Source organism: Talpa europaea (genome assembly GCF_964194135.1).
Source record: "Talpa europaea genome assembly, chromosome: 7".
In the NCBI taxonomy this organism is placed as follows: Eukaryota; Metazoa; Chordata; class Mammalia; order Eulipotyphla; family Talpidae; genus Talpa; species Talpa europaea.
In genome coordinates this window covers 60,935,239-60,947,809 of record NC_140074.1, presented here as the reverse complement: position 1 = coordinate 60,947,809, position 12,571 = coordinate 60,935,239, and the positions used below count along the sequence as shown (strand labels likewise).

The window sequence follows — 12,571 nt, the reverse complement described above, 5'->3', positions numbered from 1 at the left end:
AAGCATGTGGAGACTATTTGCTTCAGATAGCCTGTAATTTCTTTCTTGTTAAACATGTCAGTGTAGAAACTGAACCTGCATCTGGTTTTTCAGGTCTGTAAATAACCAGTATTGCAAAAAGGTGATTGGAGGGATGGTGTGGAACCCAGCCATGCGGAGATCTTTATCAGTGGAGCATTTAGAAACCAAGAGTCTACCTTCTCGATCCCCTCCTATAACTCCCAACTGGTATGTCCTCTTTTTTTTTGTACTTCCCACCAGTGAACACTTTATCTTTTTTAAAAATAAAAACTCAATAAATTCCTAAATATAGATAGCCTACAATGAGTTTACATTTGCCTATTTACTGCAAAAGTACCCGTTTCCATGAATTGCATAAGCCTAACTAAACATTTTCCCTAGTATATAATGCTAGGGTGTTCTTTTTTTATTATTTCCAAGTTGTTTGCTCTAAATAAAATTGGGAACTGCAGCCAGCTGAAATGTCCTCCTTGGAATTGTAGCGCACATTAGCATATTAACATCCCAACAAGTCCTTTGATAAAGAAATACCGTTAATAATTACATTTAATTTCATGTTTCCTATTAACATCACATAAAATAAACTTAGGGAAAGCCTAACAAAGGTTTGTGATAGAACTGATGTAAAGGTTTGTGCATCGGGTACACAGAGGGAGGCAGGCTTTCCAGACGACACATGAAGTATGAAAAGCACTGGGTTTGTAGCTCAAAAGATTGACTCAGATTTTGACTTTTCTGTTAACAGATATCCTTACCTCTCTGATCTCAGTCTCTACGTTTATGAAAGGGCTATAAAAATCATTACAAATGAAATACATACTCGTGTTTTATAAGATCTAAGGAAAGGGTCAGGTAAAATTACTATTGTTGTCATTTTATTATAATGTTCCCCAAAGACATCATCAGTACCTCCAAAACAGCATCATCAGCAAGAGGGGAAGCCGAGTGGCTCCATGCTGGAATAGGTCCTGGCTTTCTGCTCTTAACACGAAAGTCATGTGGCCTGTCGATCCCCAGGCAGGGATCTACTAGGACAATGGTGACTCTTAAGAAGTAGACAAGGGAGATGATGCTGTGCAGGGTCTCAGGGTATGGACCCTTCATTGGGACCAGATGCTCTGGGCAGGGATGATAGAAATTGTCACAAAATCCTAATATGCTGAGTAGATCTGTTTCTTGATTTCCACAGTTTAGGCACCTCATCATAAAGTGGTAAATCACACTATAAAGTAGCAGCTTAATTTGTCTGACAGTCTCTTAGGCAGCGATGCCAGGACACAGAGCAGAGGCCCAGAACAGGATCCAGGGGAACAGCGGGTTTGATGTTGCCACACTGTGGCCTGGAGTTCTGGCTGCTATTTATAGGTCCTCTCCTGAGAAGTCACAAGCCTTTCTACTTTGGACACAGCTTTATTGATTATTTGGCCACAGGGGACTGTGAAGATTGCGGGCCTGGACAGTCCCAAGGAGAAATGACTAACAAAGAAAGGGAAGTTGGAAAAACTGGGTATGGTAACAGCAGGCTCAGGACTGGGTACCCCCACAGGAGGCCATTCCAAGTGCTGCCTCAGGGGTCTGAGAACACTGCCTCATCTGATTCACTCTCAGGTGCGAGTAGCAACAGCTGAGGCCCAGAGAAGTGGTGTGACTTGTCTGAGGTCATACAGCTGCCTCTACTATTGGAAGCACAGGGTGGTGCTCTTATGTACTCATAACACCACAGATGAGATGTGTTTCAAAAAGCAAGCATTGCTCTTGGATCAAGTGAAACTCACTACAAAGGGATATAGTTGAAACAAAGTTTGAATTTTGCCAAGAAATGCACTTTGGCTTCTAAATCTTTTATTTATATTGTTCGAATTAATCAGAAAAATGGCCTGATGGGCAGTCAGTATGACTTGTTTATGTCTTGAGAGCTGGCCTCCTGGAATTATGACTCACCCTAAATCAACACTCACTGACTTCCCAAAGGGCATAAACCAGTCTTATCTGCCTCTTTATGAAGCTGAGGCCACTATTGTGGGGGCTACACCTCTGGGCTGAGTGTCAGGGACCCACATGACCTGGGTGAACTCTGGTGCAGTAGTGGATGCACCGACTCTTCATTGCCAGAAAGGTCAGACATGAGGTTAGGTCACTGATGTCAGATACCATTTTTAAGTGGATTTGTTCCCAAAGCCTCACTCTCAACCTTCTCCTACCCAGGCGAAGCCCTCGGCTCCGGCACGAGATCCGAAAGCCCCGGCACTCTTCTGCCGATAACCTTGCCAATGAAATGACATACATCACGGAGACGGAAGATGTGTTTTACACGTACAAAGGTTCCCTGTCCCCGAAAGACAGCGATTCTGAAGTTTCTCAGAACCGAAGCCTACATGGAGAGTAAGAAACTCAAGTTATTCTCTGTCTTTGTATCTGCTCATTTGGCCTGTTGAGACATTTGCTCAACAGTTGCTCGGTAATTAAGGCTCATATGCCATTAAGGAGGAGTCAAGAGCTGGAGAGCACCCTAGGGTGTACTCTGCTGGGATGGACATACCTTACACTCTCCCTTCCCTCACAGGAAGACAGCTTGGGTGCCTTGGGATCTGCTGCTTGTGCTTTCTTTTGTCTGTGACAAAAACCTGTTCTTCATACACTTGTTAATGCTCTTGAATAGTCTCCTCTCCAATTTGTGAGCAAAATCCAGTTAAAATATTCCAGAGGTATGGACATGTTAACTATAGTAGTATTTCTCCAGAAGTTACCACTGCAGGATTCCAGGCCACTGGAAATAGGTTTATTTCTGCTCTCAGAAAGCCTTCTCAGTACCACAGTTTTCCCTCAGGGGATTCCTTTCTTTTTTTAATGAATAGTATAGAGAAAAAACTTACGTGAGCATTACTGACACTGTTAAATTTTTGTTATGGACAGTTTGCATTAAATTCTTGTATGTTCCAAACTCCCTTCAAGACCAGAAGAAAGTATAACTTTCCCTAAAATACTGGCATGAGTCTTTTTGTTGTTCAATAAGATATATCTAATTCTTAAGTTTTCTTTTTGGCTTGGTGACCGGGGAACTCAGAGCTCGGTTGTTTCCTTCAATTGCACTTGCTTTCCTGATGATAGTCCCTGCTTTGCCTTACCAGTGGGTCTTATTTTTTTCTCTTATTTTAATGAGGTCACAGTTCTACCATATCTGTATATGTTAGGGTCAGCTATCTCAAACAACTATTTTGAAGTAGAAAGACAGGTCATAAATCAATAAAATGATGTTTTAAGCTAAAACATGGTAAGAATGTATCGTCTTTAGGATGTCAGCACAGTCACTGGATATCCAATTCTGTTAAATCCCATACTGTGCTCAAAATACAGAAACATAATGCAAAAGATGAGCAAGAAGGCAGTTCAGTTAACCTGTCCATTTTTACTGCTCTAGCTAGGAGGCTGAAAGCATTAAATGCATCCTGATTATACCCTAGGCTGCATGGGTGAATTGTAAGCTACACTTCTGAGGTTACTATCTCTCCTCTGTCCCTGACAACAGCAGACAGACTTTATTTGTCTTCTTAACACCTCTTCTGAAATAATCCCTCTGGTCTTTACTTCCTCGTGATCTGAACATGGATGATGGTTTTGTTGAAAGGATCACTCTCTCTCGCTCCATCTTGCTGCCCCACTGAAACCACAATGCAAGGGTGTGTGTTCCTTTGTGTGGTGCTGCGTTTACAGGTCCAGAAATACAAGGCAGGAGTGCAGGTGTGCATGACTTGAGCCAGTTTGAGTCCGCAACATGCTCTGTCACTTTGGTGAAAATTGAGGGACACACGGATCGAGGGCTCTGGGGAGTCTGGTTGCATGCCCTGTGTCAGGTCTTCCTGCTTTGGTCTGAAGAGCCATCATAGTGTGTGCAGGTCACGGCCTCCACTGTCCAGTACAGTAGCCAGAGGTGGCTGCTCAGATTTAACCTCATTAAAATGGAATAAAATTTAAATTCAGTTCCTCAGTCACACAAGTCTCATTTCAAGTGCTCAGGAACCACATGTAGGCAGTGGCTGGTGTATTGTGAGGACAGGTGTTGGACATTTACACCAGCACAGTGCTGTTGACAGTGCTTATATACACCAAAGCCTTTATCCTTTATTTAAATGGAGTGAACCCATCCTCCCAGAATGTCTGTAATCTGAAAGGGCATGTCTCCAATGGAAATCTAGAGTGAGTAGTTTTGGGCTCCAGCTCTGCTCATCGGTGTCCCCAGGGATGACTGGGTGGCGTCTGAGGGCCCAACAGCCCAGTGCCAGGTGGAGGAGAATGAGTTCTGCCCAGTGGTGTGTCTGGGGTGTCTTAAAAGGCAGCATTTGTTGCAGGGTCCAATAGCCTTTGCTGGTCATGGAGGGAATAGCACGGCTGGTTAAGCAAGTCTTTACCTTCAAGGGCCTCCAGCCCGGCTGGGTAAATAGCACATGGTCAGCCTTCATCATCCCCCTGTCACTTTAGTAAAAGGAAAAGGTTGGGGAGACTCCCAATTACATGTCCTGGACAGCCTCCCCACTGTCACATCATGGAATTGCAGTGCATTTGGACTTTCAAAGTCTAATACAGGAGTCATTAGCCACAAGGCCACTAAAATTAAATTTAAAATTTGCTTTCTCTAAAAGTTGAATAAATAGTAAATAAAATTCACTTCCTCAAGCCCTGTTTGATCTAAGTAATTTCTGGCCCTACTCATCCCTATGCCCTGCACATGATTCCTCCAGAAACACCTCTGGGAGACCTTGTAAGATGTGTCATTCTGGGGCACTTTTTGTTTTGCAGCTCAGTGGTAAAAGTAGCAAATAATGGTAATTCAAAGATAGCCCTCCTAGATGGGGCTTTGTCAGGTGCACTGACAATAGCCATCTCACAGAGTCAGGTTAGCAGGTGTGCTTTGCAAGTGGGGTGAACAGTTGGAAAATCCTACCACCTCCTCTGTGACATAGGGGAGGAGCCCCATTCCTGTAGGTGGGGCGCCGCCTGTTGCTGGTTCTCCAGAGGTAGCTGAGCCTCCCGGAGCAGCCCAGGCCCTCCATTGTCCAATGACAGAAGGAAAGGTTGGTCTGCACTAAGTGGGGGAAAAAAAAACACTGTGGTGGTTATTTCAGTGAGTATTTGCAAATGTTTAAGAAATGTTTAAGAAATGTTTGACATGTTTTCTACAGCAGATTTGTGTTAAGAGGCAAAAAAGAAGTATTCTGTCAGAGAAATGAGATGAATAATATCACAGACAACGAGGAAGGCTCCTTTTAGAAAGAATTAAGTGTAATGTTCTGTACCCATTTAAACAAGAAGAAAGAGAAAGGAAGAAAAAGAGCCGTGAGACTTGGGCTTTCAAGCCAGAGTGCCGGAGCCGGGAGCTCTGAGCATTATCTCAGCGGATGAGTCACACGCCCGTTCGCTCCGTATTTATAGCAGCACAGCGAAGTTGATGATTATAGTTATGAATCTTTGGCAGTTGCTTTGTGTCCAGAATGCCTGTACTCTTTTGTCACCCCCAAGGTTCTATCAGCCAGTCTGTGCTCCTTCTCTGGCTGCAGAGAAGCAAGTTTCTTTCATGGCAAAAAAATTAAAAGCAAAACCTACAACCCCACCATCCAGAAAAAAAAAGGAGGGAGAAAGTGACTTTGCAGAGCAGGAACTGGAGGAAAACAAATTTTAGAGCCAATTGGAGTAAGATTTGAAGAACTTTGTTGTCATTGTTGACAGGTCACCAGCTGAGACATGGGGAATTAGTGGAGCTTCTTGTTATCATAACACCTTCCCTGTTTCTTTAGAGCTTGCCTGACCCAGGGCCCTGGGTCAGCTGTCACTTTGTATTGCAGATCTGTGCCCACAACTGTGTGAATGCAGTTAATGCTACTGAGGTGTGTGCTGAAAAACAGAAAAGATGGTAAATCTGATATCATGTCCATTTTGCCAGTGTGACTTCTGAGTATTGGCGGGACTTTTGGCATCCCCTCAGTGGTGTCTGCAGTGCAGAAATCCCCTGGCCCCTTCATCCAGCCACCTTGCCAGCAGCAGAGAGCTTCCCACTATGTGGCAGCCTGTGCTGTTGTGGGACGCCCTGCATTCCCCATTGTGCAGCATGTCCATGACCCTGACTGACACGGGCATCGCCTCCATAGGGCTCTGCCTCCAAGTGGTATCGCCTCCCACGCTGCCTGCCAGCCCAGCTGCCCTCCTTGAAGTTAGTTGACACTGATTTCTCTGGTCACTCTGCTGTCCACCCTCTCAGTCACTTAGTGAATCCCAAGTCCTTGAGGGGCATTTTATTTCACTTAGCATCAGTATCGAGCACTTGCTGTGTGTCTTGCCCTGTGTTCAGTGTAGGGGAGGTGTAGGAGGAGGACAGGATCTCTCCTGACCTTAAGGAGCTTCTAGACTCTTCTAACTCCTGTCTGGTCACATGCCCTAAATACCTCCTCACAAGAACCAAGTTAGAGTCATGAGGCTCAGGGGCGCAAGCTTAGCAGGTTTGGAGGGAAAAGGCCTTTGTGATTTTCCAGGGTTTAGGAAAGAGGGTGGTGTTTTTGTATTTTGTGCCTTGAGTCTTCCTCTCATGGGCAATCCTGCCTTTTTTAACATTGTTAAAAATGAAGAGAAACATTTAACATTGCTTCTCTTCAGAGAAATAAGTGCTCGCATGGCTTTTGTTTCTGATGCCTCTTGCATTTACAGGTCTGAAGCATCTGTTCCGGATGACAGATAACATGTGTGTCCTGCTGACAGTCTTGCTCCATTCCTTTCTCCCCGGGGAACTGAGTGGTCAGTCTGCCTGTGGCCATCCCTTCTCTGTGCTCCCATCTCCCTCTGACAAGAGGGAGATCTGGCTCAGGAGCAGATCTCTTGCTGTGCGCCCTCCTCTGCAGGAGCGGCTTTCTCCTGCCCACCCCACCGCCTTGCTTCCCTCATCCTGTTCCTATACTGTTTCCCCCTGAGGAATCCTGATTGCACCCACTGCTTCCCTCACCTCCCTCCTCACCCAGTCGACTATCCCTCAGTGCCACCATGCGCCCTACTAGAAGGAGGGGGATACCCACTTGGTTTGGCATCTTCGCACCCGCTATCCCTGTGTGGCATCCAGCTGCCACCCTAGCGTTGCTTCTCGTCATTTCCTGTCCTCACCATCTGTCTGGCTGCCTTGCATGCTGAGTTGAGCGTTCCTGCAGCCTACAGGGAATGTCTACACGGTCTGGCAGCCAAAACAGTGGCAGCATGTGTTTAATAAATGCCTATCTAAAAGTCACCTCTCCATCCCTACCTACAAAGTAGGGTTGGGCACAGCGTACCTTCGAACATATTATTTTTAGTGCTGTGAACTATTTCAGATACTTTATACTGAAAAAGAAAAATACATTAAAACTTTATGATACAATTCACAAATGCAAAATTTAGGAATAAAACAATGAATATAAAATGAGTATTATGAAAGTTAGTTCATTCTCTTCTTTGTCACGCTGCTCTTCAGGTTTTTGTTTTGTTTTGTTTAATTTAGTTTAAATGCCCTTCACCCTTTCCATCACTGTTACCCTCCAGATTCTTCCAAACATTTGTGATAGTTGTAGTGTCTCCATATTGAAGGTTCAAGTCTACCCCTGGAACATTATTTCCTAAGCCCATTTGGCTTCAGTTTAATAACTGCCACTAGGAGGGAGGTGCTCTTGCAAACGTTAAAACAGCAAAGTTGACCTATTTGGGATAATTTTTTTGCTTTTTTTAAAGTTTCCTTTTAAGTAAATTAAAGTCTCATCACAGAGAGGTTGCGAGTACTGTATGGTGATTGCTGTGATGGTTAGCCCCTGTGATGCTGTGAGGTCGGGGGGTGGGGCTTGGGGGTTTCTAGGAACAGACCTGGCAAGGCCTGGAGAAGAAGAGATGCTTGGGACCCAAGTCCATCAGGCTTCTGTCCATTAAGCAAGAAGGGTGGCCAGCGGACTCCAGTGTGCCAGAGCTTTCGAGCACTTGTAACGTCTAGGGATTGTGACAACCCTGGAATGCCAAGCCTCAGCAGTCAGTCATTTTGCTCTGGGAACATATTAATTCCGTTATTAAAAATGGATTTGGGCGAGTCACTCAGCCTCTGTTGACCTCTGTTTCTTTCCTGTGAAACGGAGTTGGGCCAGCAGACCCCAGAGGTCTTTTTGATTCTAATAGTCTCTAATTTTCTAAGACAGCACTGATCTGTAATGTGAAAATGTTCCAGCATTGCACTTTCCAATGCAGGGGGCACAAACCACATGTGGCTCTCTAGCAATTTTGAAATGTGACTGATGTGACTGAGGGATTAGCTTTCTAATCATAATTGACACTTAAGTGACCCGTGGCTGCCATATTGGGTGGTGGCAGCTCTGAGATACAGAAGGGTCTGTCTTGGAGAAAAATAAAGAGTATGATCTCAGTGTGGACAATTTTTAGTAGATATCATATTTAGTAGTAGTGATCTACTAAATCACACAACATAGGAATAATATAAATTGTCCTGGCTGTGCAGTCCCATTTCCTTCAGGTTACCAGTATTGGGGTGGGAGAAGACAGCTTTTGGAAGGGATGGAGGTATGTGCATGAGTGTGTTTGCTTGACAGTGTTTCAATAATAAGACACCAGACTAGTTGTACACTCCTCACTATCACGCTTTTAAAGCATCCAGGAAAGAAACTGAGGTTTGGGCAGCTCTGTATCACCCTGCCTTCCTTCCCCCCTTCCCAAAGCTAAGGGTGATGATATTTAGGCCAGATGGGGTCAGTGGTGGCCAGCGATCTCTGGTTGTGCCAGAGCCTGGGGTTGACCTTTGAAACTCTTCTGAGGTTCCAACGACTTTTGACCATGCTCCAGTAGTCAGTAATGTTTACTCTGATAAGGTATTAATCCAGTTATTAAAATATCTCCTCCTTCCCCATGATGAAGGAGTATATCCGAGAACAATCCAGCACAAAGCTACCTGACCCAGAAGTCATCCAGTTCTGTGTCTCCATCTTCAAATGCTCCAGGCTCCTGCTCCCCAGACGGCGTTGATCAGCAGTTCTTAGAGGACTTCCACAGGGTGACCAAAGGGGGCTCCACCGAAGACTCCAGCCAATACTACTGTGACAAGGTCAGTGACTTAGGTCCTGGGGTGCAGAGGTGGCCAGGTGACCCTCATGGACAGCTCAGTAGTATGACCCAGAGAAAATAGCACCAGCCCCTGGAGAGGGAAGTAATGTAATTAACCACTTTTCCAACATTTTCCAGAATGATAATGGTGATGGCTACTTAGTCTTAATCCGTATCACGCCAGATGAAGATGGGAAATTTGGATTTAATCTTAAGGTAGGTTGTGTGTAATTCTAAGGAAGTTTTAATGCTCTGGAACAACCTTTAGATGAATTTTTAATTTCCTTTGAAAATGTGGCACAAACCTAATAAAGCTATGTAAGGAAATTGGCTCAACCTTCAGAATTGGGAGTTTTTTTTTATGGCTGGGGCATCTGCCTCATCCTGAGAGCCTGCTCTGTGCTTGGTGTTTGCTCTGCGTGTAATGGTATCACTTATTGAGTTCTTCTGAGTGGGGAAGCTGGTGTTTTGTTTTTTTTCTGTTTTGTTTTAAAAGATTTATTTATTTATTTATACAAGAACTGGGGTATAGGCCAGATTCGCGGGAGGGTGAGAGGATACACCAGAGACACATCAGGCAACAGAACAGGTGGACTGACAAAATACACTGCTGAGCGGAGCAGCGGGTGAGACAGGAGAGGTCTGCTGCGCCATGTGGGACCCTCACTGGCCGGCCGGGATCAAACTGGCGCTGCAGAGGCTGCGGACAGCTTCACAGCACGGTGCTCAACCGCCTGCACCACCAGGGAGGCCTGAAGCTGGCGTTTTTAAGCCCATTTTATAGATGCATTGAGTAAGGCTCAGAAATACAGGCACACAGTCGGCAAGAGACTCTATCCCTGAACTGGGGTTATTCAGAGAACCCCTCAGCATTGCTAAAACTGACAAGAAAGAAGTTTCAAGTGGCTCTGCCTTGAAAGTATGCAAAGTATGGCCCGGGGGCCTGCTCCCATTGGTTATAAATAAAGTTTTGCTGGACGCACAGCCACCCCCCGTTTACTAATAAATGGTTAATGGTTGCTCTGGGGTTAGGGTGGCAGAGTCAGGGCAGCAGAACCATCTGTCCCACAAAACCGAAGTAACTCACTCTGAACCTTTGCAGAAAAAGCGTGTCCACCCCTATGCTAGAGCATGGCAAGGGCAGGTGTCCTTGGCTGCCTACCTGCTGCCATCATGCCTTCTTGTCCCCACCCCAGAAGCCCACCCCAGCACCTGTGTTCCATGGTCAGTGGCCCTTTTCTAGGCCATTCTCCCGGAAAAATCCCTTTTCAGCAGCATTTATAAACAAGCAGCCCTTTAGGTGTCCTTTTCCTGGGGGTCTTGACATTTTTTGAAAGCTCGCTTCCTCCAGATATATCTTCCATTGATGGGATGTGGGGATAGCAGCTGAGCGGTCTCAGCCCACTAGACCAGAGGGCTCAGGAGCCTTGTGCCGAGTTTTGGCAGGGCGCTAACCCCTGGGATTAGAGCAGGCTCCACGCCCTCCCGTGCTGACAGCTCTGCCCGTCATCGTTGTTATGAACTACTTGAATGAATTTTTTTTTTCAATTTAACATGTTTCCAGGGAGGAGTGGATCAAAAGATGCCTCTCGTGGTATCAAGGATAAACCCAGAGTCGCCTGTAAGTACCCATGCTCCATGGCTCCCAGGCTTGTCTCCCGTACATCTGACACCTGTACCCCATGTGCTGTTTCTTCTTTGCCAGCAGCAAAGAATGTCTGTGTATAAACATGTGCAGATAGAAAGAAAAAGCCCTGCTTTCTAGCACCTTACCGTCCACGGCGCCCCTACAGCTGCTGCACCAGCCTCTCCTGGGCATTGCAAACCCTTGGGCCCCCTGAACCAGAGCTGCAGTTTTGCAAGCTCCCTGGTGCTTTATGTGCATATTAAATTGTAGAAGTTCTGCTCAAAAGAGGGAAACTGAGGCACAGACTTGGCTGTTCTGCCCACGTTGGGCATGTGAGCCCTATGCCCCCTTCCCATCACTACACTCCCACCCTCATCCTCCTTCTAGGCCTCCTGGGAGATTATTTGCTTCCTTTTTTTAAAAAAAGATTTTATTTATGCATGCATGCAAGAACTGGGGTACAGGCCAGAGGTGTGGGGGGTGAGAGGATTCACCAGAGACAGAGTGGGGAACAGAACAGGCAGATTTACTGAAACACACTGCTGAGGGGAGCAGCGGGCGAGACAGGAGAGGTCTGCTGCGCCATGTGGGTAGCTCCCTGGCTGGCCGGGGATCAAACTCGTGCTGCAGAGACTGCAGATAGCTTCACAGCTCTGTGCTTGACCCCTTGCGCCACCAAATGGGGGAGGTCCCATTTGCTTCTTTAATGCCCCCTATGAAAGCCCCTCTTTGGGGGTTTTGTCTTAAGTATTTTCTTGCTGCTGTGGCCTCTTTGAATCGAGAAGGCTTTCACCCCTACGGTCAGTGCTCTTCTGTTGCCTTTGGTGTTAAGCTTACAAAAGCTACCTTCACTACAAGGTAGATAAATATACTGACTTTTAAGAGGAGGCATCCTTTTCTAACAGCATATCTAGAAAACAAAAGATGGTCGTGGCCATAAGAGAAGGCTGGCTTCCTTAGAGAAGTGGCTCCAGTCATTGTCTTCGCCTTGCTCTGAAGTGTTTCATAATTTAGCTCTAAGCAGCCCTTCTTTACAACCCCAAGCAGCCCTTCTTTACAACCCCACAACCTGCTTACCTGTCAACATAGCAGCGCTGTGAAAATAACGACAGTGATCCCTGGGGGAGGAAATGAGAGCTCGGTCTGGCTTGTCTCCGCATCTGGGCTCAGGGGCCTCAGCCCTTGTGTTAACGGTAACACAAGAAACTCGCTCTCCCCTCCACCCAGGCGGACACCTGCATTCCGAAGCTGAACGAAGGGGATCAAATTGTGTTAATCAACGGCCGGGATATTTCTGAACACACCCATGACCAAGTAGTGATGTTCATCAAAGCCAGCCGGGAGTCCCACACTCGGGAGCTGGCCCTGGTGATCCGGAGGAAAGGTACGAGCTGCAGGACGCTGCCTTGGCATGGCAGGGCCTGTTCTGGCCCATTCCATGGCTTTAGAAACGTGGAGCTTGTAGTCCAAGAATTTTCACATCACCTTGGGTGCCTGACTCCTTTTTTTTTTTTTTTTCCTTCTTTTGTTTTCTCCTCCTACCCTGGATGTCTGACTTCTTACTTGAAAAACATGAAGCTCTGCCCTCATGGGGCCTGGCCTTTCCTGGCAGGTCTTCTGCAGGTAGACAGCACCCACCCACCCCTGTAGGTGGGTCCTGAGCCCTGAGCCTCCCAGTCCCAACTCAGGACCACATCTCACACCTCTCTTAGCTACCTAGCCCTGCAGACATTTGCATTTTCAGCCCCTTCTCAGAGACTCAGGCTATAGTTATTCCAGTGCAGTGAGTTTTACTGTGAAATCAGGAACTGGGATGCC

At 46.2% G+C, this 12,571-nt stretch overlaps 1 protein-coding gene across 3 annotated transcripts in view; it reads left to right on the top strand.

Moving 5' to 3' along the window:
- Positions 1 to 12,571, top strand: part of PTPN3 (protein tyrosine phosphatase non-receptor type 3) — a gene marked incomplete at both ends in the record, with an annotated part of 127,748 nt that overhangs the window by 93,912 nt on the left and 21,265 nt on the right. For 2 of the 3 annotated variants that reach the window (XM_084237335.1, XM_084237334.1), the window contains 6 exons: positions 94 to 228; positions 2,227 to 2,403; positions 8,941 to 9,127; positions 9,265 to 9,342; positions 10,691 to 10,747; positions 11,981 to 12,137. In XM_084237335.1, coding sequence (XP_084093461.1) covers positions 94 to 228; positions 2,227 to 2,403; positions 8,941 to 9,127; positions 9,265 to 9,342; positions 10,691 to 10,747; positions 11,981 to 12,137 — 791 coding nt within the window. The remainder of the gene's footprint in view (positions 1 to 93; positions 229 to 2,226; positions 2,404 to 8,940; positions 9,128 to 9,264; positions 9,343 to 10,690; positions 10,748 to 11,980; positions 12,138 to 12,571) is intronic. The other variant, XM_084237336.1, reaches the window with a different exon arrangement.